We start from the raw sequence: 25,786 nt of genomic DNA on the forward strand, positions 1-25,786 counted from the left end.
CTGTGCAAGGAAGGATATACCTATAGTTAAATTCATGCTAAACCAAGATGTTTGCTTTATGGGGATTTGCTCAGTTCAAACTGTGCTTCTATTGTGCTCAGAGTTATGGCATGGAAAGTAAACAAGCTGGCAGAAGCATAATGTTGTCACTTAGCAACTGGGGGCACCTTTAAGGTAGGAAGGCTTTGAGAGTTTAGTTTAGGCTGGAGATTAAACAGTTAAAGATAGGAAGCTGAGGAGCGAACATCTCACATCTGCCAGAAAAGCTGGACAGGACAAGGGAGAGCAAAAAGGCAGATTTCCCAAAGAACCAGATAAAGTCCAGGCAACCAGAAAGAATGTCTGAGAAAGACTGAAGTTAAGGGAACACAGATTAAGAAGTTGACCAAGGGACTGCTCAGTAGAATTCAAGAGAAAAGCCAATAATATGTTCCGAGTTAAAGAGACAGCTGCAGTAACTAGATTTAAAGTGGGGAAGCAGCCTTCATTGGTAAATTAAAAGTTTGGTGCCATTTTACTAGTCCAGGAATTGGTAGTTAAAGCAATTGTGAAGAGGTTGTGCAGCAGTCCATACAAAGGAATCCTGAAAGGGGAGATGTAAAACCTGGAAGCAAAATCATGATGGAAACAATTGAATTCATAAGATATAGGAGCAGAATTAGGTCATTTGGCCCATCAAGGGAAAGCATTATTTAAAAGATTTGAAAGTGTGTCTTTTTGAAAGCAGAATTTGAAAATCACTCAGATGGAAGTTGGAGTTCAGTGAGACAAGGTGGTTTACAGTATAAGAATCATCTGGGGGGATTTTGAGGCAAAACGCACAGAAATTCACTCGGGTTCAGAGTGGAGCCTGAAACCAAAAGAGAAAACGCTGGAAAATCTCAGCAGGTCTGGCAGCATCTGTAAGGAGAGAAAAGAGCTGACGTTGCGAGTCCAGGTGAGCCTTTGTCAAAGCTAAAAGGCATAGAAAAAGTGGGAGATATTTATACTGCAGGGTGAGGGAATGAAAGATGAGTCATAGCCATAGAAACCAGGGGAAAAGACTGCTAATAGCTGTCCACAGAGAGAATAAATGGTGTGAATGGCCAAATGGCAGAGAAGCTGCAAACTGTGACAGATGAAGATGTTGGGGGAGCGGGGGGGGGGGGGGGGGGGGGGGAGATGGGACAGAGGTAGAATGTAGAAAAGGGGAAGTGGGGGGGGGGGGGAGAAAAGGCAAGGGAGGGGGGATGAAGTAAGGGGAAAGAGTGGGGGGGGGGGGGGAGAGAAGAGAAGAAAAATGAAGACAAAGAAATAAAAGGTAGAGAACAGTAAAAAAATTAAACAAAATAAAATGAAATCAAAGGGGGCCGAGGTGGGGTAGAGCAAATCATCTGAAGTTGTTGAATTCCATGTTGAGAGCAGAAGGCTGTAACGTGCCTAGCCGGAAGATGAGATGCTGTTCCTCCAGTTTGCGTTGAGCTTCACTGGAACATTGCAGCAAGCCAAGGACAGACATGTGGGCATGGGAGTAGGATCGTGTGTTAAAATGGCAAGCAACCAGAAAGTCAGGGTCCTTATTGCTTTGCTGAGCACCTTCGGTCTGTGCGCAATCACCTAGTCTACACTTGGTCTCTCCGATTTAGAGGAGACACATTGGTCTATTGCATTCACTGCTCCCAAATAGAAAAAGAGGTGCAAGTGAAACGCTGCTTAACCTGGAATTAATGTTTTGGACCTTGGATGATGAGCATAGAAGAGGTAAAGGGACATGTGTTACACCTTCTGCGATTGCATGGGAAGGTGCCATGAGTGACGGGAGAGGTGTTGGGTATTGTGGAGGAGTGGATTAGGTTATCCTGGAGGGAACAGTCTCTATGGAATGCTGACAGAGTGAGTGAAGGGAAGATGTGTTTGGTGGTGGCATCACGCTGGAGTTGGCGAAAATGGTGGAGGATTATGCTTTGCATGTGGAGGCTCGCGGGGCGAAATGTGAGAACAAGGGGGGACTCTATCCTTGTTCTGGGAGGGAGGGAAGGGGTGAGGGTCGCTGCACGGGAGATGGATTGCTTGCTGCTGAGGGCCCTGTCAACAAGTGTAGATGGGAATCCACGGTTGAGGAAAAAGGAGCACATATTAGAAGCACCACTTTGCAAAGTGGCATCTTCAGAACAAATGCGACGGAGGTGAAGGAGTTGAGAGAGAGATGGAGTCCTTACATGATGTGGGGTGCTCAGCTAAGATATACTTTGTAACCCGTATTAATCTTAAAATAGATGGAACTTGTGAAGCGAAGGGGGAGTAAAGGAGAATTATACCCTAAAATTTTTCACATTTAGTAATTTTTCTTCTTGTTTTAAAAATTAGTTAGTGGCCCTGTAATTTTGTTCCTCCATGTTTTTAAAGAAAAAAAGTTAAGGTCTTTCGAGCCACCGTTCCATTCTGGGATCTTCCCATCCAGTTATTTCAACTGGGATCGTAACGCCACTATGCTGTGCAGGTATGGTCATGCAAGCCTTGTTCCATGATAAATAATGTGTGTGTGGTTGTGCAAAAATATTTAAAGGAATCACTTGGTGACTAAACAAGGCACTCATACAGCCACATTTTAAAGAGAACATGGATTAGGATACATGGTCAAACCTCCAAAGAAAAATCTTTATTTACAGAATAAACATTTACACAAAGAACAAAGTTTATTTTTTATTCTATTTTTAGATTTACAATAAGGCAACATTGTGTCCACATCATTTGTAAAATGTAACCATCTTCCTAGGCATTTAGCTACATTACCACCTCACATTAAACAGTTCAGTACACTAATTACAACAGATTCTGCCCTACCCATGATTACATGCTGAACTCTCAGCAGGATGAGAGATTAGGATTAATCCTAAGGCAGTTGATAGTGAAACATCAAAGCTGAATATTGAACTTCTTAGTGCACGGATTTAAAAAGAAATTGCAAAAGGCTCCAACCATTCTTGTAAGCGTTTCTGAATAACAGCAGAATCACATGACTTCTTCCTTCCCTAGCCACCCACCAATATCTTTTAAGTAATTCTCAGTGTTTTGCAGCATGTGTAACCTTGCAGAAGGGCAATAAGCAAAGCTCCAGAAATTCAAATTGGGGCTATGCTAGTTACTGGGCAAAACACAGAAATAACCTTCTAAAAAGAGGTAGGAATATCTTTTAGTATCACGGAATTAAAAACTGATCTTATTCCTAATTTATAGATCTACATAACATTTTCCCTGAATACCTCCATTATGTTGCTTAGCAGGAGTACAATACTCTGCTTCGCAAATTCACCTATATTTTATTTACACAAAAAAGTATTATTGTACATGAAAATTAGGCAGCAAACCTGGAGCAGAGTCTGAGATGATATCACTTAATCATTTTTCCAGTGATATTTGTTACTTATAATTTCTGGAGTGCTTTCCATTGCATGGTCCCTCCAAAGCTCTTGGAATTTTCATTATATATCTAAGGCATGAAACATTAGAGATATTTCAAATAAATAAGTACTTTTCTTTAATGCACTTGTAACTTACGAATTAATCACTGGATCACTATTGTGGGTTATTTATTACCAATTTACTGCAGCCATTAACAGACCTGCGCCAGTAGCTGCAAATTCTAAACTCCCAAAATTTTCAATCCCGCAACAACCATTTTGTTTTCATTCCAAAATCCAAAGTGAAGTCAGTGTAACTGACTATGGGACTCTCAGCCTCCACTAGACAGTACTAAATGGGCCCTTGCATCAATCTCTCTTTGTTTGGAAGGATCATATAGCACACCACATCAAAACTACAGTCCTTTCACGCTTAGGAGTTAAGATTCAAATCTTCTCAGCATAAAACACCTGTTTTCGCTGAAGAACCTTAAAGATCATTATGGAATAAAATGTTTGAAGCAACCTAAGGTATGAATCTATTCCAATCTGAAGAGATCACACTTGGCAGCTAGAAAAATAGGAATGTTAAAGTGAAAGATCATACTAATGGAAAAGTTCATGTGCGTGCAAATGCATATTGTGTACCTGATTTAACATTTAAAACTGCGTACAAAAATCATGTTAATTATTTCAAGCAACTATATTTCAAAAAGTTAAAAAATTATTTTCAATAACTCTTGCATCTAAATATATAAAATTCTGCTGACAGTATGTATAACCACAGTGCTCATGGGGGAAAAATACAACCAACCATAATTCAGTATGTTTCTGTATACAGTAAACAATTTATACACAATTCTATAATAATTGGTTGAGTTTATTTTGAAATGGACTGGCAACACTGCGTATCAATGTGGGTGATGTTAAAAACAAAATTCAAAAGCAACATATACTTTGCTAATTTACTGACCCAAAGTTTACTATGATAAATAAAGTCTCCCACACCATTATCTCACCAAATAAATTCTGCAGTGGAGCCTATAAGGCCTATTTCAGTAGTTCCCACTTAGGCTTGAACTTTAAAAAAGTATAGCAAGTTTATACCATCAACAGGTTATACATAATTTACAAGTTTAAATACAAATTCATTCAAATGAAGCTCACAAGTACAAAACAAATAGATAATAACCCACATTTGTCTTGCACAAAATTACAAAGGGTAGCAAAAAAAGTGTGTTATCGTGCACTTGTGAGTATGCAAGCAATTTTTGAATAATGTCACTAATAAGTGCAATGGCTCGAGGATGATTGGAGAGAGTTGTTATCAATGCATAGCTATGTGCACCTAGTTTCTTCCCTTTATTAATGGTATTAAAGATAGGAAGGAGCCAACTTTAGACACTGAAGTTTTCACCAAACAAAAGGAGGAAGCATACCACTTGATGAGCAATATACAGATATACAGTTTTGCTTTTAAATACAAAAACATCTTGTATGCAAGTTATAGTGCCGAATGATGTGAACCCACCTCATCTACCACAATAGCAAGCTAGAATGCTTACCATATTTCAATATTTTATGAGGATTATGCAGAATGTTTAAACCATAGTCAAAGGAATTAATCTAGTGAAAAACCACATTTTTAAAATGTTCTTCCTGTGCCACCACTTGCACCTCAATTTGGTACAGCAGAAGATGTATTTAGAAATTGTACACAATATGGTTGAATGTTACATGGATAGTTGATTAGTCTGTAAATTAATATTTTCAAAGAAAATGTTGAACCATCACAAGCTACTTCCCTATTCACAAAGCAAAATTCATACTTGTCTGTTGCTACTTTTAAAGCATAGTCCTCATTACTCCACCAATCAAAAATCCACTTACTAATCTCCATCTATGAACCATTTGGTGCAACAGGTGAAAGAACATGGAAATCACCTATTTAGATGGAAAGTGGGAGGAAGTGATTTAGATGAATTGAATGTCTTCTTTCATTTCTATCTTTTCACACTCCTATACCTACAGTGGTACCAGTTACATATTATATAATAAAACACACACACCCTCCCATTCGCTTTTAAAGCATAGGTGACTTGTCTAAGGTGGCCGTAGATATTGAAAATATAAAGAGCACTATAATTTTAAAATGTATGTATATTCATTTTTGAGCCCACAATATACTTTTTCCAAATGTCTACTTGTATTCTGTAATGAAACAAAAATACATCGAAAGAATGGAATGCTAAAATAATTGCTGTGCGGACAATTATCTCAAATGTTTATCAATTCTAAGTGTTCAGTGCAGCTTAAATAATCATGGCTTTAAAATCCCAAGCCTTGCAAGATTTAGGGTACTTAATAGTAAATCTATAGGATGCTACCCATTAATGGCACTTCACTGGCATTTTGTTAGAGATAGTCAAGAGTGTACTTTTATGCTTCAGAAGACAGTCTCCAAATATTTGCTCAAAACAAACCTCCAAATATTTGTTTCTGGCATGAAGCCTGGTCTGCTGCCAGAGTATATTGGAAAATTAAAGGCACAACCCCCATGATTTAAAATTAATGGTTGGAAAATTATATGATGTCAGTAATCTCATGATGTGTTCCCAGTAGGTGAGATCCATGTCTGCATTGTGTCTTTGTCAACTCTGCTCTAATACGTCCCCATTAGTACTCTTAATACACGTCTCCTCTACCGTGAACTGCCAATATTCTAAAACATTATTTTTTTTAAGCGAATAAAACCTTTTACTACAATAAACAGCAAATACCTCATTAAGAAAAAGCATGTACAACAACAGAACTTCTTACACCCATCTCCAACTTGTGTCATGTAAAACTACCAGATGTGCTGCCATATCGACTTGGAACAAAGCCTCTGAAACCTTGCTTTACATTGCACAGCTATTTGCACTATTCTGAAATTTTGGCAGACTTACTTCAGGAGCTTTTATCAGGATAATAAAAGCAAAGGTTTTTAAATAGCCAAATACAAGGCTAGTGGTCAATAAGTTTTGTATCTGCACAGTGATCACACAGAATATATCAATTTAAATAGCTTTTTTGATCATTCTAAATCTGTAATTTCTCACAAGAATTATTTGAAAAGTGTGTCTCAGCTTCCACATGTCAAACTCAATATCAACAGTGCAAGAAAAAGGCACAAACCGGAAAAATACGAAGAGCTTTCAATATAAGAATAATTTCTAGAAATAGTCTGTATATTTCACATTGTTGAATTACCGTTTTGTCCCTTTTCTACATGCTTTGCTATCGCTGTAAAAAAAAAAGCACTGAACTTTAGAATACAACACGACAACAAGATCATGTGGCGTACTATTGGAAAATGTATCGCAGATTTCAACAAACCCAAGAGCAGGCCAATTTGGGTATACTACTTCCGGAGATTACAGTGACAAGGTGGTGCAATATACCTATATGTCCACTTTACTCACTGAGTAGTGATAAATTCAGGCCATACTTGGTAGAATTAGACATTTCACTCATCCCACAGAGATGCCCAATGGAAAGACTTTTCTTCCACCCAGTTTTTTGTAGTGAGAGAACAACTCTAAACTTTTACCAGTCAGGGAGGAGTATTAGGAGTGTGTTGCCTCCGTTCTCCATGAAGATGCAGGTGAGGGGGGAAAAAAAGGGTGAAAGAAAACATTTAAAAATTTTTAAAAAGTGATAAGAATCATAGTACAATTGCTCTCAAGTTCTGTCACTTCATTTCTTGCCCCAGAAACAGGATCAGATCAGCTCCACATTTGCTAAGGGTGCAACTTGAGGAACAAAATACAGTTTTAAAAAATCTTTTTTTTTTCTAAATACACTTATACTAAATTTCCATCTTTAACAAATAACTTTAACCAGCTCAATTTCAGGACTAGAAATGAACACACCAGTATTCAAGAGCAACTGCTCTTACACTTGTGACCAACACCCTTGCAACTAACATCTTTGCTCCCCCAAGGCTCGACTGCAAGTGACGTGCTTTAAACAATCTTGCTTAAATCACATCAGCGAGCTTACGCTACCCAGTTTCCTCTGGGTGATTCATTTCAAATACATGCACATATGTAGCATTGCACCAAATATTCAGCAAATCATGAAGCCTAGTGATAGTAGACAACTTCCCTTTTTAAAACCTCCTTTGCAGGGCAAGTCAATAAACATTTTATAGACCAGCAGGGGGTAGCAGAGAGAGAAATTCAGTCTGCTTCTATTAAGTGATCAGTGGGTTATTCCAATTGGAAACAAAGTAAGTGTCAGTTTGTCATGTCTATTAACTGGAATTAACAGGAAGGTTATCCAGTAGCAGCATCCATACTTCGATAACTGAACAATAAAGTTTAAGTACGAGGTAGCTACTCCACAGCAGGATTTCTGCTGAACTCAGTGTTAATAGCATAAAATATGGTGACATAATTCTGCAAGCCAGCCATAAGTATGAATTTTCCCAATAAGGGAGTTACAGCGATGTCACCGTTTCATAAATATTTCTTAATTTCAAAGCATCAACACCATCAAGTGCAACCTCTGCCAGCACCTGTTTTTTTTTACATGTTTCATCGGCTTAGTCAAAGGATCCCTGTCCAACTGTTTTCTCAACTCCACAAGTTTTGATTATTATGCATCATTTACAAGATGGATCATCAACAAATTTAGTGCAAATCTTGCAGATTTGGATCAAGGATAGCACATATCTTTAGATTGAAATTTCTGAAATACTACATTCTGCTGTTACAAATCTGATGACTACTTGAATTAAGAAATTTACTTTAGTAATGAGAGAAAAGTCAAATGAAGTGCAAAGCTATGCCATTAACCACCAATCTAATTGGCTAATTGTAAGCCATGTATCTTTTTCTATATTACTGAACACTTGATTGATTAGTGGCTCCTTGCGATACCCACAAACACTTTTCCTGGTGTTGAAAGAACTCTGTTCCATTCTGACTCAGCAGGTCATCTTTGCCATTCCAAGCTCCAAATTAACCAACGTAGGCTCAGCTTTGGAGAAAGCAGCTTTTAGTTCTTTGCATCCATCTCCAGAAATGTTACCATCTTCGAGCGTTCTCATAGAGTTGTTTTCCACAGTTGTTTGCTGTCTCTCTTTACATACATTTTCAGATGCCTTGAGCATCTCTGACAATCGGCTAACAGGCTGAAAAGATTCCTTATTGTGGACTGCATGTGGTTTTTGACCCAATTTTATTATTTGCTGCAACAGAAAGACAAAGTTAACCACATTAAAACTCAAATTAATTAGCAAGTCTTCGGCTTAGTCGAAACAATTAGGTTAAAGGTCACATTTTCAAAGGCATAATTTAACATCTAGCAGGATTGCTTTGGCGTCTTTAGGAATTGAAGATTTCTTAGAGACTGCTGCAAGCAATCTGGGAATAAAATCACAGGGCCATTTAAAAAAAGCTTTCATTTTAAGCAACCACTTTCATTTATTTATTCCAAAATATTGGAGATGGGAAATAAAAGCTATTTGACAGGAGGGTCATACGATGAAACCTCCAGGGTTTCCAGAGTTGGCAACCCCAGCGTGTAGCTTCATTAGTGATACAAGCTTTAGTTTTTTTACTTTTCAATGAACTAATTTAAAGAAAGTACATTATTTTATACGTTGAATAAGTGAGTACTTTACTTATGTGCAGACAACCAAAGATGACAGCTTCAGGTGATTGCCCTCTGTTCCCCCAAGGCTATTGCGAGATTGGAACAGACCATATGCAAAAAAAGTACAGCCAATATCCCAGGATTTTGTGGCACAACACTGTTTTTACATGAATGCCATGAGCTATTTGTGTTATTGTTTTGAATGAAAAATATTTGATTTTATATAGCACCATTTATAACCAATGGACAAAAATACTTGTTGATGTGTAGTTACTGATATAATGTAGGAAATATGGCAGCCAATTTGCACACAGTAAGTTCTTGGAAAAGCAATGTGATAATGGCCAGATAATCTTCTTTTGTGATGTTGATTGAAGGAAAAGTATTAGTCAAAACAATAGGAATAACTCCCTGCTCTTCTCATGTGCCACGGTATCTTTCACACCCACTTAGGGTACAGGTTGGACTTGGTTTAATATCTCATCTGAGCCTTCCAAGAATCCAGTGCTCATGCAGTACCACAGTACTGAGTCAGCTTACATCATTGTGCTCAAGTCCTGGAACGGGATTTGAACCCACAATCTTCTGACTTAAGGGTGACCATGCAAGCAACGGCTGACAAACAAACTGGAAGTTTATTCTAAGTTAGAGTCAAATAAGTCTTATTGTACTATGAAAAGCATCAAGTAGGACTATATGGTGGAACTTCATATCTATCTTACATAGTTAATGTTCAACTCACCTCCTCCAGACATTTGGCTTCCACTTCCAGTTGTTTATTCTGCTCACTGAAGGACAAGACTCTGCTGAGTTGTGACTGCCTGGGTTGTATTGTTACGTCAAATTGATGATACATACAGCGCCAAAACCTGAAGTCGCAATTAAGAATTAAAAATTAGAGAAACATGATCAGCTGCAAAGTATGGTACAGAATTTGAAGAATAACTTAAACTTACTTGAAATTGAAGGAAACAGTGTTTGGCTGAAGCATTTCTTGTGCGCAGGGAAGATTAGGGTCATAGAGGGGGTTCAAATACTTGTGCTGATTTTCCAAAAGGAATGGCCACAAGGAATGGGTTTTCTGTTGAATTCTGTCAAAAATAAATTGTTGGAAATATTACTTTTGCAAGAATGCTAGTGTTTAAAAAGCTCAGTTTCAGACTCAAAACATCGATTATTTCCCCCAAAATTTAAAAATTCTAAGTCAACCACCAACAATTAATTTCAAAATGATGGAAAACAATAAGTCAGAAAGAACTATGTGGTAACATTCACATAAACAATTAAGTGACTTGTTGCCAGTTCACAACCTATTACCTGCTACCAAATACAATAGCATTGCCCTTCCACAACTTTCTAAAGCAATGCTTATCATATGAAATGAAATGTTAATAATAATAGTGAACCAGTTTAAAGTTGGCGTTACAATTAGGCTTACATTAACATTACAATGAGATTACTGTGAAAATCCCCTAGACGCCACACTCTGGCTGGTACCTGTTCGAGAGGGAGAATTTAGCATGGCCAATGCACCTAACCAGCACGTCTTTCGGACTGTGGGAGGAAACCGGAGCAACTGGAGGAAACCCATAGATATGGGTGGGGGGGGGGGGGTGGGGAGAAGGAGGAGAATGACTTTCAGACTCCACACAGACAGTGACCCAAGCCAAGAATTGAACCCTGGTCCCTGGCGCTGTGAGGCAGCAGTGCTAACCATTGTGCCATCATGCTGTGTTGTCAAAACAAGCAGAATACATACAATAATTTACTATTCCTCTCATATTCCATTTACATCTCTGGTTGATCAGCATGACCAAAGTTGGTTGTAATATTTTTAAATTAATTTATGAGGTGTGAGTATTACAAGCAAGGCCAGCATTCATTACCCATTTCTAATTGTCCTTCAACAACTGTCTTCTTGATTAAGACTGACTGGCTTCCTAGACTATTTCAGAAGACACAGTTCAATACATTGCTAAGGGTCTGGTGGCACATGTAGGTCACACTGGGTAAATTTGGTAGATTTCCATCCATAAAGGACATCAGTGTACCAGATAGGTTTTTACAACAATTCAATACTTTCATGGTCATCAGTATTGATACTAGCTTTATATTCCAGACTTATCTAATTACATTTAAATTCCATGGTAAGCTTGGAGCATTTCTTTGGATCATTAATCTGGGCCTTTGAATTAGTCATCCAATAACACATTATGCTACCATATCCAATTTCCAAAGATTTCAAAAATTACATTTCAGTTCAGTTTTCAAAATAGAATTCCCTAATTCTAATAAAATGATGCATATTATATACAATCATGATTTTTCAACCAGTTGATCAAGTGGTTATTCAGAATCATGCATGATCAAAGTTCTACATTGATGGTATTGCTCCATGATGGAACTCATTGCATTATAGTACTTTTTAATAAAATACAAATATGAATGAGTTTTGCGAACCGCAACGTTCTAATCTCAAAGCCACTGTGATCCGAAGCAATCATTCTCTTTTCATTTTGGATGATCTGCACATCCCACATGCTCGCCAGAACCCGAATGCTCCTTTTACTTCACCAATTCTACCATTCTTCTGTGTAATAATCCTTACTTCATTTCTTCCCGTTCTTTTTGGCAGTTTCCAATGAAGTTCCCAAACTGGCAGGAATGAACGTGTTCATGAATCTCAAGTAAGTAAGCTTCACTGTACTCAAAAACACGCGGAAACTGTTCAGTCAGGTGCCAAACACATTCGATGAACTGTGTGAACACTGGAGATATTTCTTTCGGGTCCCCATCAAGCTGGCCACATCTACACAACAGATAAGGTGGAAGGGAAAACAGCATTAAATTAAACCTTTTACTTCCCAGTTTAGTTGGATATACGGAGCCATTCTCAAGTGGCCACGTGCTCCCAAATTGCATTATGTATTTCTGACTTTGACACGTTAATGCTACTTTATAAATTGCTGGGTTGTCAGAGTGTCATATTCATACAAAACATCAAACTGTCTGCAAGTTCCGATGAATGTAAAAGACTCAAGGCATTGTACAAAGTGGTGCATTCAATTATCGCGGTATCCGAGCCAACTTTGTCACTATTAGCACAACCAAAAAGGATGATCTAGTGATTCATTTTATATAACCTTATTGTGTGCTAAATTACTTTTGGTATTTGCCTTCATAACAAAAACTATTTTTAAAGTATAATCAATTAGTTATGACCAGTACCATCTGAAAGGACAAGAGCAGCAGACACCTGGGAACACCATCACCATCAGGATGAAACATTAGGAGAATGTAAAATTCAAGCCTCCAATTTACTGAGCCTAAACCATCAATCTAAAGTATTGCTTTCGCAGTAACTTAACTGTTATGTCAATTTATCTATAACATCTGTGGCTCAGCTTATGCCTCTAAGTTACACAGTTCTGGTTTCAAATCCGACTGCGGGGCTTGAACACAACAAGCCTTACCGGCTGCAACATTGTTATTTGTTAGAGTTCGCTCTGTGCAAGTTGACGCCACATTACAACACTTCCAAAAGTATCACTGACAGTAAAGTGCTTTGAGACATTTAGCAGTTATGGAAACATTATATAAATGCAAGTCTCTTTTTTTCTTTCAAATATCTAGTTAAGAATTATATCTTTCTCACTCAAGTTGTGTTCACATTACCTGTCAGCAAACTTATGCCCAAATGAAATCCAGTCTTTTTCTATCAAAACCTTATAAAAGAAAAGATACAAGTTACAAGAAAACATTAAAACATATCATTAGTACATGCAACACCTTTGTCAAAGCAACACCTAAAACTTCCTCAATTAGGGTAGGATTTGAATGTTCCTTTATACACAAGAACATAAGAACTAGGAGCAGAGGTAGGCAATTCAGTCCCTCAAGACAGCTCTGCCATTCAATTTGATCATGGCTGATCCCATCACGGCCTCATCTCCACCTTCCTGCCCACTCCCCATAACCCTTCATCCCGCCACTAATAAAAACGTATCTATCTCCTCCTCAAATGTGTTTAATGGTCCGGTGTCCATTGCACTCTGGTTTACAGAATTCCACAGATTCATGACCCTTTGAGTGAAGCAATTCCCCCTCATTTCTGTTTTAAATCTGCCACTCCTTAGCCTAAAACTATGGCCTCTCATTCTAAAATGTCCAACAAAGAGAAACATCCACTCTACATCCGAGGTTTACAGCATGGAAACAGGTCATTCGGCCCAACTTGTCCATGCTGCGCAGTTTAACCACTAAGTTAGTCCCAATTGCCCACATTTGGCCCATATCCCTCTATACCCATGTTACTTTCTAAAGGTTTTTAAAAAAAAAAAATTGTACTCGCCTCTACTACTGCCTCTGGCAGCTCGTTCCAGACACTTACTACCCTCTAAGTGAAAGAACACTCACTACCCTCTAAGTGAAAGAAATGCCCCTCTGGACCCATTTGTATCTCTCCCCTATGCCCTCTAGTTTTAGATTCCCCTACCTTTGGGAAAAGATATTGACTATCTACCTTATCTATGCTCCTCATTATTTTATAGACCTCTATAAGATCACCCTCAAGCCTCCTACGCTCCAGGGAAAAAAGTCCCAGTCGATCCAGCCTCTCCTTAACTCAAACCATCAAGTCCCAGTGGCATCCTAGTAAATCTTTTCAGCACTCTTTCTAGTTTAATATCCTTTCTATAATAGGTGACCAGAACTGTACACAGTATTCCCAGTGTGGCATTACCAATGTCTTGTACAACTTCAACAAGACACCCCAACTCCTGTATGCAATGTTCTGACCAATGAAACCAAGCATGCCAAATGCCTTCTTCATCACCCTGTCCACCTGTGACTCCACTTTCAAGGAGCTATGAACATGTACCCCTAGATCTCTTTGTTCTGTAACTCTCCCCAACCATTAACTGAATAGATCCTGCCCCAATTTGATCTACCAAAATGCTTCACCTCACATTTAGCTAAATTAAACTCCATCTGCCATTCATTGGCCCACTGGCCCAATTGATCCAGATCTCATTGCAATCCTAGATAACCTTCTTCACTGTCCACTGTCATCTGCAAACTTAGTAACCATGCCTCCTAAATTCTCATCCAAATCATTTATATAAATAACAAATAACAGTGGTCCCAGCATCAATACCTGAGGCACACCACTGGTCACAGGCCTCCAGTTCGAAAAACAACCCTCTACAACACCCTCTGTCTTCGGTCAAGCCATTTTTTGTATCCAATTGGCTACCTCACCCTGGATCCTGAGAGATTTAACCTTATGCAACAACCAGCTATGCAGTACCTTCTCAAAGGCCTTGCTAAAGTCTATGTAGACAATATCAACTGCATTGCCCTGCATCTATCCTGTCAATCCCCTTTTAGCATCACATTGCCTCTCATTTTTCTAATCCCCAGTGAGTTTATGCCTAAACTACTCAATCTCTCTTCATATGACAAGTCCTTTGTCTGTGAAATCAATCTAATGAACCTTCTCTGAACTGCCTCTAATGCATATACATCCTTCAAGTAAGAGCCCCAAAACCGTGCACAGTACTCCAGCTGCAGTCTCATCAATGCCCCATACAGTTGTAACAACACTATCCTACTTTTATGCTGATTGAATAGCGTAATTAATGTCAAAATTCCATTTGCCTTCTTTATTACGTGCTGCACTTGCATACTAACTTTCTGCGATTCATGCACAAGGACACCCAGATCCCCCTGCATCCAAACTTTTTGACGTTTCTCTCCACTTAGGTAATAAGTTGCCTTTTTATTCCTCCAACCAAAATAGATAACCTCACATTTATCCACATTAAATTCCACCTGCCAGCTTTTGGCCCACTCACCTAACTTATCCATATCCATTTGTAAATTTCTTATTTCCTCATTGGAACTTACTTTCCCACCTATTTTAGTGTAACCTGCAAATTTGGCTATTCTATCCCTTCAGTCTGAAGTCATTAATATAGATTGTAAATTGCTGGGCCTGAGGATTGAACCCTGGGGCACACCACTTGTTACAGCTTGCCATCCAGAAAATTACACATTTATCCCCACTCTCTGCTTTGTTGATTAGTCAATCCTCTATCCAAGCTCTAACTCTGTGGGATCTTACCTTGTGGTATTAACCTTTAGCGCAGCACCTTATCAAATGCTTTCTAGAAGTCCAGATACACTATATCTACAGGATCACCATTATCCACTTTGCTTGAAAAACTCTAGTACATTTGTCAAACACTTCATAAAACAATGCTGATTCTGATGGATTGCGTTTTGACTTTCCAAATCCCGTTACTACTTCCTTAATAATGGATTTCAACAGTTTTCCAATGACAGGCATTAAATTAACAGGGTCTATGGTTTCCTACTTTCTGCTTCTCCCTTTTTGAGCAATATATTATTGATTGAACTTAGATTACTGTACTGAGTAAATTCAATGATTCAGCAGCTCTCGATGAAAAGATTCATCATTGGGGAGAGTCAAATTTAATTAATTCAGTCCCCACACACAAATTAGATTTTATCAGCATACTTCTGAAACATTATAATAATAAAAAGAATACAAGTTCAATCCCTTAGGGAAAACCGTAGTGGAGCAGGTTTAATTACTTTAGACTAGAGAATGAATCCTGTTGGCTGATTTGTGTTTATACTTTGTTGTAATGTTAGCCACAATTCTAGTAACTCAGGCTGCTGAACTGGTTGTTAGATTATTCCACTTTTACATTTGTTCTGGAAACTTGCTTCGAGTGTGTCTTGGTCATGGCCCACATTTCACTTCCTCGTCAGCTGAAAGTTAGGAACTGGGCTATGCAGCAATGTCGGGCCCTGCTGTATAACGTCCAGGGTGAAAAATAAAGCTGTGTTTAGAGAAACTGGACCCTTTAATCAGGCACAGCGTTTGTAGACCCTCATCTTTGTGAAGATAGGAATCATGGTGATGAAGTACCCATGATGATGCTGATAACACTTTCACTCATCTATACATTTTCTTAATGATCTGTCTGATGTCACACTTACCAACAAATCAGTTATGCCTCATTAGGATCCACATCCTACCTCTAAAGTTTAAATTAGAGTCAGTCATTAAAGCACAGAAGGAGGCTATTGTGTCCAAGCTGTTAAATGATTAAAATCTCATTAAAGTATGGATAATATTATGATTAATAAAAATGAGTAGCCTGGCTTCTGAGGTACTTTTATATAATAGGAATGCAGGGAGAGACAGAAGCCTTGTTTATCCCTCAATCAGCTACATTCCATTGAGTGAAGCAGCCAAGCTTCTGGAAGCCAACAGAATTAGAGACTCACAAAGATGGTCTACAAAAACTGGGCCTGATTAAAGGGACTAGTTTCTAAAAACAGAGCTTTATTTTTTTCCACTCTGGGTCTTTGCATCATACAGAAGAGCTGAACATTACTACCCGAGTCACTGGAATTGAAGCTAACACACTACAAACACAATCAACCAACAGGATTCATTCTCTAGTCTAAAGTAATTAAACCTGCTCCACTACTGTTTTCCCCAAGGGATTGAACTTGTATTCTGCTTATCATCATGCGTTTCTTTTAACTTCTCATTTTTCCACCAGGTTCCCCACATAGATTAACATGTGATTTATAGGGTAATTACTAATTTTCCCCTGTTCCATTTTCCTTCGCTTTTTGATCTTCCTCTCCCCAAGGCAGTAATTCATGATGGGAGAGATCGCGGCTGGCCATATAGGCCGGCGATCGGGAGGCCAGTGCACATGCGCCGATTTCCCCACTGACAGTGGCTGGCTCAGCGCGCTGATGCCGGCCTCTCTAGCGGGATGAGGCTCCATCCCCACATACCGGCCTGAATCTCCTTGAGGCACTCTGTGGAGCACAGAATGCCGGAGATTCATTCCACTAGGTATGCCCAAACAACAGGTGGTAAAATCTCCTATTTTCCTGCCTGTTGGGCACTTCGATTTTTTTGGGAGAACTCCAACCCATATCCTGAATTGTCATTTATAAAATTGAACTTGATCTACATATAGCTAAAGGAAATGCTGAAATTATTCGTAAAAACAAAAAAAAACTTTTCTTACCATAAACCCTTTTATTGTTCTGTAGTATGGATCCAACAGCAGAGAACCCAAGGAACAGACCTGGGCTGTACGATCCCAGCCATCAGAGCAATGGACTAAAACACTGACACCATCACATCCTACTGTCTGTTCAAAATATAAAAAGTGTGTGTCATGGAACCGTTCAGACAAACTTATTTCTTCAGAATAAAATACAATCTACAGTTCTTAAAGGAGCTTTGACCCCAGTAAGAAGTCTCACAACACCAGGTTAAAGTCCAACAGGTTTATTTGGTATCCACGAGCTTTTGGAGTGCTGCTCATTCACCTGATGAAGGAGCAGCGCTCCGAAAGCTCGTGATTCCAAATAAACCTGTTGGACTTTAACCTGGTGTTGTGAGACTTCTTACTGTGCCCACCCCAGTCTAACACCAGCATCTCAACATCAGGAGCTTTGATGTGCAGGCTATTCTATGGAAGGAGGCAAGCTTGCAGCCTGATTCAAGCACACATGCACTATTTAAAACAGGAGATTAAATATCCATTCAGTGCTATCAGTACTTTTAGCTGTAGTGGATCAAATGCTTTAAATGTACACCACCAACCTCATAAGGGCTAGAGATTAAAAAATATAACTATTTTCAGATTATCTTCAATACACATTCATTCAATTGAAACTTCAGCTCACCACTTTGTTCACCATTAATACTGAATACTATGTTGATTAATTGCTTTTAACAGGAGTGTTATGGACCTAAAAGATCATATCTTATTTCAGATATCAAACGTGTTCAATTTAAACTATTTGGAGAAAAAACAATGTATTTCTGTATCTGCATTGAGAGTTTTGGTGCTGTTATTTCTTTATATTGTTAGAAAGTGGAGAAATTCACATTCCCGATTATTATATTAATTGCTGGTAAGCAGTCTCTTTAGGAGGACAATAGATTGATCCTTTCCTCGTGTGTTAGCTATTCAGAGAGTGTCAGGGCCATTGTCTCGCCTACATAAAAGCAAAAAAAAAGGCAGATGCTGGAAATTTGAATCAGAGACAGAAAACATTGTAGATACTCAGCCTGTCAGGAAACATCTTTGAAGAGAACAGACAAGTTAACAATCGAGGTGAAGAACTGACAACTGAAACATTAACTTGTCTGTTTTTTCCCCACAGATGCTACCTGATCAGAACACGTTCAGCGTTTTCTCTGCATTCCATCATGCAAAATGCTTGTTTGTCTCAACAGGGAGTTCTTGCTTACCAGACTTGAAGGCAAGGAACTGTTATTATGGTGCACGAAAGACTACTCCTGCAAAAGCCTGGCTAGATGTTTTTTCCACTGCAAGGGTTGTTCTATAATAATTATTTTTAATGATAACTGGGACCAGCCATTGCTGGCTGATTACCTTCCCATTGAATTTTTATTCAAATCACAGACTAATAAAGAACTCTAATATGTCTATTTCTCACAAAAAGATTTCATCAAGGTCAAGAGATACAACTTACTTGTTACGGTGGAAAATTGGAAATAATTTTTGAATTTTCTGATTTTGAAATTGTTTTAAAGTACTAATGTGAAAGTTTACTGTAACTTCTAGTAAGGCAGAAATCAGAAGCAAGATGAACCATTAAAAACTAATCAGTAGTTTTCAGCCCAAATTGCACAAACTTTCATTTTTTCACTGTCAAATTTGGAGAGCTCAGTAGTTACATAAGAAACTAAATGTTTCAGTGTACAAGCTGAGAGTAAAATGGCTCATTCCTTTTCCGATGTGCATATTAGATACTGTGTAGCAAACTCACATTTCAACTCATATGAACTGAGCCCAAGAACGTGAATTTTTATAGTTGGCACGAGTAGGGTCTGGATCATTCATTTCGTCCACATTAACCACGTGGAGAAAAAACATTCTTCTACTTCCTGTGTCTGACCATTCCACTTGCATTTAATCCTTCAGACAACAGTATGGCACCATGCTGGTTTTATATATATATAATATATAGTATGGGAACTGGTCAGTAATTTTTTGTTCATCTATCTTTTTTTGTAGAAATACTGTTAGTCAGAAATGAAATCTTAGTTGTGCTAAAATGTATCTTCGGAGTATTCCTAGATTCCAAAACAATGTTATACTCAGGAAAGAAAAGTCAGCTGATCAGGAAAATAAGGAGCTCAGCAAGGAACGTTTAAGACTGGATATCCAGTCTGTGCTGTCAGTTGATCTCACGAAAGGAAGAAATCAAAAAACAGTCGGCTCTGTGGTCTGGATTTGGCAATTTTGGAGGACAATACAGCTTTTTGCTCCCGATTTGTATCTTTCACATATAGCCTCATTGTTGGATCAGGACACGTAGTAAGCCATTCAGCTCAAGGACAATTAGGGATGAGCAACAAATGCTGGCCTTGCCAGCAACACCACATCCCATGAAATAATAAATCAAGCTTAGCTGTGATGCACCTTCTGATGGAATAGTGCATTCATGACATAAGCTCAAAGATGAAAAGTGATCACAGGTAAGGTACTGAAGGTGACCCAGGTCAGTTGAACCACATCCCAACGAGGAGGACATTATTTCAGGACAGAGTGGAGAGGGAAGAAAATTACCAGCAAAGCTGGAAAAAAAAAAGCTTCAAATCCAGTAAAGACTATCCCAACTGTGTAATACAGACTAAACTTTGGTACTATGCCCGCTAATAAAACAATGTTTTCTCTTTATATAATTAGGTAATCTCCTTTTTTGCATATAATCATTTAAGTTTAAAAACATATATAATGAAAGAACATGTACTTTAGCAAGAAATACAGCAGCATCCAACACAGCTTTTATGTGGCGAAGCCATCCCGAACTCTCCAAACCACTTAAGAAGTCATTCAGAGCCAAAGCTTTGGTTCCACACACTAATAAAAAAGAAAATACATATTCAGCAAGATTCAAATAATTGTTTTAGCTCATATATTTGTTAAAAATAACCCGTTTCTAGCTTCCACAACTACAGATGAGTGAACAAGTTTCCCATCTGTTACTCAGGAAGAAACAAAAAGGTTTCTCCTGGCGGCATGGTGGCACAGTGGTTAACATTGCTGCCTCTCAGTGCCAGGGACCCGGTTTGATTCCAGCCTGGGTGACTGACTGGAGTTTATACATTCTCCCAGTGTCTGCATACGTTTCCTCCGGGTGCTCCTGTTACCTCACACAGTACAAAGATGTGCAGGTAAGGTGGATTGGTCATGCTAAATTGCCCCTTAGGTATCCTAAGAGGTGCAAGTTAGGGGGATTAGCAGGCTAAATACATGGGGTTATGGGGATTAGGGCCTGGGTAAGATGCTCTTATCGCACAGTCGTTGCAGAATCAATGGGCCGAATGGCCTCCTTCTGCTCCGTAGGGATTCTATGATAAATATCTTTTATTAAATGTTTGAAATTTGTCACCTGATTTTCACAACTCTGTCACTCATTCTGCCGGAAATAAATTAACAAGGTTAACATTGCAGAAGTATTAATCCTTAGAAGATTGTTTAATTTCTGTATCAAGTTGAAGAACTCCACTACAGTATTTCAGTTCCCTTGCTGTAACACTGCAGGAGTAACATTTGACTCGTTTTTACAATCCAGATGCTAGAAAGCTGAAACAAACAAACAAAGTGCTAGAAACACTCTAAAGGTCAGGCTGTATCTCATTCAATTGGCTAAAGATACACTTCTGCAATGGTGAGCCCTTAGAACACTGAGCTGGATCATCCACTTGATACTTCGGACTGAAAATGTTTCACCATTACTGAGGATGGGGTTGTTTGTGGAGACTCCTAGTCTTGTTATTGTTTAATTTTCCATCACCATTTACATCCAGATGTGGCACGGCAACTGATCTTTGGCCTGATTCATTGGTTCTGGGATTGCTTGGCATGCTGCTAATCATACACAAAGTCCTGTGTTGTAACTTCACCAGGTTAGTACCTCATGTATTTTTAAGATTTGCTTTGTGCTGCTACTGGCATGTTCTATTACATTTCTTACTTGAACCAGAATTGATTCTTAACCTGAAGGTAATGGTCAAGTGGGGAGTATGCTGGACCACGCATGCCGGACCACGCATGCCAGCTATGAGCTGCTAGGTTTGTTCTAATCTATCCTGTTTAGCACAGCAGTGACAGTCATTGAAGACCTCAATCCAAAGTACAATCTGTACCCTGTGCTTTGTCCAAGTGGAGGAATACAGACGTTACCTGAAGGAAAGTGGTAAGTGACCATCAGCAGAAGGTTTCCTTGCCATGATTAACCTGATTCCATGAGACCTTATGGGATCCAGAATCAATGCTGCAGACTTTCAGATCGTGTCCTCCCGACTACATACCACTGTGCCGCCACCTCTGCTGGGACTGTCCTGTTAATGGGAGAGTACATACCCAGTGATGGTGATGGAGGAATCTGGGACACAATGCCAGATTGTAGGCCAACTCTGATTTCTTGCGCAGGTCCCAATGTTAGTGAGGACGACTTTGCAGGGTCAACTGAACTGTGTGCTTTTGTTACATCCACCACTGCCTATATCTATGCTAGGTAGCCCTCCTGTTTTATTATTAAATGTTTTCCATAACTGTTTGATAGAACTTAGAAGCTGGAGACACAAAGACAGACTGTGAAGAGATGGTAGATTTCCTTCCCTAAAGGACACTAGTGAACAAGATGTAATAACAATTCAGAAGTTTCATGGTCACTCCTAACCCACAGCTTAGTAGTTAACTAATGTAGTTAACTTTCAACTCCCTTCTGAAATGGCTTAGTAAATCACTACAAAAAGTAAATAAACAGAATTATTTCACTGATTGAATTTAAATTCTTCATTGGATCGCACGTCCCTGGATTGATAGTCAGGTTTCTGGATTACAAACCTAGTAACATAACCACTACAGGACTGTATAGTACTCATACTCCACCTCAAATAATCAAATCTGCAAATGGCAGAAGGCAGGTCAGGATAGCAACTATCCTTGTACCAGCAATAACGTTAGACAGATAGAATAATGCAACATTCCTTACTGATGGAAAGATCCCACAAAATATCAAAATGACCTAAACTGCCAGATGGTATAATGAAAATGAGCAATCCCAATGCCCATTCTTGTTCTATGTTGAGCTCAGTGAGGACAACTATGGGGACATTTTAATTGGTCTCAGAATTCCAAGACTGGGTCAGGGAATTTGAAATAATGAACAGATTATTAGCCACATTACCATCTCCTGACTGATGAGCAGTGACCCCTGCTGGAAAACTCACAAGCAGAGGGCAGGCAAGGCAAGATTGGAAACAAAAAACCTGCTAACACTTATCATCTCGGCTTACGCACAGAGAATCTTGGTAAGGCGATAAAGATGAAGGGTCATCCTGACTCGAAATGTTGGCTCTATTCTCTCTCCATAGATGCTGTCACATCTGCTGAGATTTCCCAGCATTTTCTGCTTTTATAGAAACATAAGATTATGAAAGAAATTGATAAGATAGAAGCAGGCAAGTTGTTTCCACTGGCAGGTGAAACTAGAGCTAAGGGGCATAGCCTCAAAATAAAGGGGAGCAGATTTAGGATTGAGTTGAGGAGAAACCTCTTCACACAAAGGGTTGTGAATCTGTGGAATTCCCTGTCCAGTGAGGCAGTTGAGGCTACCTTGTTGAATGTTTTTAAAGCACGGATAGATAAATTTTTGAACAGTAAAGGAATTAAGAGTTATGGTGAGCGGGCGGGTAAATGGAGCAGAGTCCACAAAAAAAATTAGCCATGATCTTATTGAATGGTGGAGCAGGCTTGAGGGGCCAGATGGCCTACTCCTGCTCCTAGTTCTCATGTTGTTAAGGAAATGTAGTTCAGCAAATTTCATTGCTTTCAAACAGGTAAGGAGAAAGCACTGAGTCCTGAAAGATTTCCATATCTTACTATAGGAACTGCATATTGAAACATACCTTCGTTGACTTTCTGCAAGCTCGCTCTCATTACATGAATATTTTCAATCCCAACAAACTGGAACCTAATATTGGAATAGTTGTCTTCATTTTCATACCCTTTACCTGCAGCTCGGTTTGCCATTGCATTTAGCTGAAAAATATAAACACAAATCTTGTTTAAATTTCTTTCATGGGATATGGGCATCGCTAGTGAGGTCAGCATTTTTATTGTCCATCCCCAATTGTCCCCGAGAAGGTGGGGGAGGGAGTTCCAGGATTTTGACCCAGCAACAATCGAGGAACAGCAATATAGTTCCAAGTCAGGATTGTGAGGGGTTTGGAGGGGAACATGTAGGAGGTGCTCCTATGCATCTGCTGCCATTGTCCTTCTCGGTGGTAAAGGTCACGGATTTGGAAGGTGCTATCGAAGGAGCCCTGGTGAGTTTATGCAGTGCATCTTGTAGATGGGACACAGTGATGCCACTGTGCATCGGTGGTGGAGGGAGTGGATATAGAAGGCTCTGAAAGGGGTGCCAATCAAACGGGTTGTGTTGTCCTGGACAGTGTTGTTGGAACTACATTCATCCCGGCAAGTGAAGAGCATTCTATCATTCTGCTAATTTGTGCCTTGTAGATGGTGGACAGGCTTTGGGGAAACAAAGTAACTCACGCTCTGCAGAATTCCCAGCCTTTAACTTACTCTTGAGGTCACAGTATTTATATGGCTGATCTAGTTCATTTTCTGGGTCAATGGTAACCCCAAGATGTTGATAGTGAGGAATTCAATGATGGTAATGTCAGAAAGACATGGTTGGATACTCTCTTGTTGAAGGTTGTCATTGTGAGGCACGAATGTTACTTGCCGTTTTTCAGCTCAAGTTTGAATGTTGTTCAGGTCATAGTGCATATGGGCAGACTTTCAGCATTTGAGGAGTTGCAAATGATGCGATCATCTGTAAACATTGCCACTTCTAACGGCACGGTAGCACAGTGGTTAGCACTGCTGCTTCACAGCTCCAGGGATCTGGGTTAGATTCCTGGCTTGGGTCACTGTCTGTGTGGAGTTTGCACATTCTCCTCGTGTCTGCGTGGGTTTCCTCCGGGTGCTCTGGTTTCCTCCCACAGTCCAAAGATGTGCAGGTTAGGTTGATCGGCCATGCTAAAAATTGCCCTTAGTGTCCTGAGATGTGTAGGTTAGAGGGATTAGTGGGTAAATATGTCAGAATATGGGGGTAGGGCCTGGGTGGGATTGTGGTCGGTGCAGACTCGATGGGCCGAATGGCCTCTTTCTGTACTGCAGGGTTTCTATGATTTCTATCCTTATGATAGAAGGAAGGTCATAAATGAAGCAACTAAAGATGGTTGGGCCTCGGACATCTAGAATTGATCTATAATAACCATAACCATCTTCCTTTGTGCTAGGTACGACTCCAGCCAGTACAGAGTTTTCCCAGATTCTCACTAAGTCATTTTGCTAGGGCTCCTTGATGCCATATTTGGTCAAATGCTGCCTTGATGTTGAGGACAGTCACTTCCACCTCACACCTGGAATTCAGCTCTTCTGTCCATGTTTGAACCAAGGCTGCAATGAAGTCAGGAGCTGAGCGGTTTTGTTGGATGCCAACTGAGTGTCAACGAGCAGGTTATTGCTGAGTCGGTGCTGCTTGACAGCACTGTCACCAACCCCTTCGATCACTTTACTGATGAACAAGAATAAACTGATGAGCCGGTAACTGGCCGAGTTGGATTGGTCCTGCCTTTTGTAAACAAGACATCTGTAAAGTTTTCACATTGCCAGGTAAGTCCCACTGCAGTAGCTATTGAGATAATTCATATAAAACTAATAGAAATGCAGTATCTTTCTGTTAAAGGTCTTTCATAAAGTATGTCTTGCAATAAATGAGAACTGACAAATATTAAAGGTAAGCTGCAGACTTACCTTTGGCCTTGTATCCATTACATACATGAAGTAGCTGTTGGTATTGGTTCTGCTTATAGCTTGCAGCATATGCTCATCTTCCAGACACCTAGCGCTAAAGCCAGACAATGGTTGGCTGCATCGACAAATGGCAGCCTGGAAAGAGAACAAAAGGTTGATGAAGTAACTTTAACTTTTTTCTTTAAACACCTGCAGCAATCATCATTACTTTGCTGTATATCTGATCTCATTCACATTTCCATAGGGAGCTGTTGAGCACAAAGGTGGCACAATGGTTATCTCTGCTGCCTCACAGCACCAGGGACTCTGGTTCGATTCTGGACTTGGTGTCTGTATGGAGTTTGCTTGTTCTCCAAACGTCTACGTGAGTTTCCTCCTGGCACTCCAGTTTCCTCCCACAGTCCAAAGATGTGCAGGTTAGGTTAACTGGCCACACTAAATTGCTCCTTAATGTCCAAAGATGTGCACTCGGGCAACTAGGTATGGGCAATAAATGCTGGCTGGCCAGCGACACCCATGTCCCATGAATAAAAAAAAGTTGACTCCCGGTGGCAGAGAGTAATTTCTCTGATGTCTCAGATCTCCTCGGGGGATTCCTAGCTGGTTCAGCCAAGAGCTGTGTGCCTCGCACTGCCACAAAAAGATGGCTTCCTACCGCTTCCTTTATACAGTTCAGAAACACAAAAATTGTTGCTATGTTAATTTTCAAGGAGTCATTGTTTCACCAACCAAAGGAGTTAATTACATTTTTGTCCTTTGAAGTCCCTTCTTTTCTCCTGATCAGTCAGAAGCCAAGGTGTTTTCCACCTTTTCGGAGAATACAGT

At 39.5% G+C, this 25,786-nt stretch overlaps 1 protein-coding gene across 1 annotated transcript in view; it reads right to left on the bottom strand.

Annotated features, from left to right (window-relative positions):
* Nucleotides 1-2,619: 2,619 nt before the first annotated feature.
* The window catches only part of mtmr6 (myotubularin related protein 6), a 48,080-nt gene continuing 24,913 nt past the window's right edge, over nt 2,620-25,786 (bottom strand). The window contains exons 6-14 of the mRNA XM_078222146.1: nt 24,962-25,096; nt 23,041-23,173; nt 19,875-19,984; nt 17,108-17,233; nt 12,699-12,748; nt 11,632-11,832; nt 9,980-10,114; nt 9,766-9,892; nt 2,620-8,616 (exon numbers count right to left, since the gene is read on the bottom strand). Coding sequence (XP_078078272.1) covers nt 8,353-8,616; nt 9,766-9,892; nt 9,980-10,114; nt 11,632-11,832; nt 12,699-12,748; nt 17,108-17,233; nt 19,875-19,984; nt 23,041-23,173; nt 24,962-25,096 — 1,281 coding nt within the window. The 3' untranslated portion in view covers nt 2,620-8,352. The remainder of the gene's footprint in view (nt 8,617-9,765; nt 9,893-9,979; nt 10,115-11,631; nt 11,833-12,698; nt 12,749-17,107; nt 17,234-19,874; nt 19,985-23,040; nt 23,174-24,961; nt 25,097-25,786) is intronic.

The sequence above is a fragment of the Mustelus asterias genome, chromosome 10 (assembly GCF_964213995.1).
Source record: "Mustelus asterias chromosome 10, sMusAst1.hap1.1, whole genome shotgun sequence".
NCBI lineage: Eukaryota > Metazoa > Chordata > Chondrichthyes > Carcharhiniformes > Triakidae > Mustelus > Mustelus asterias.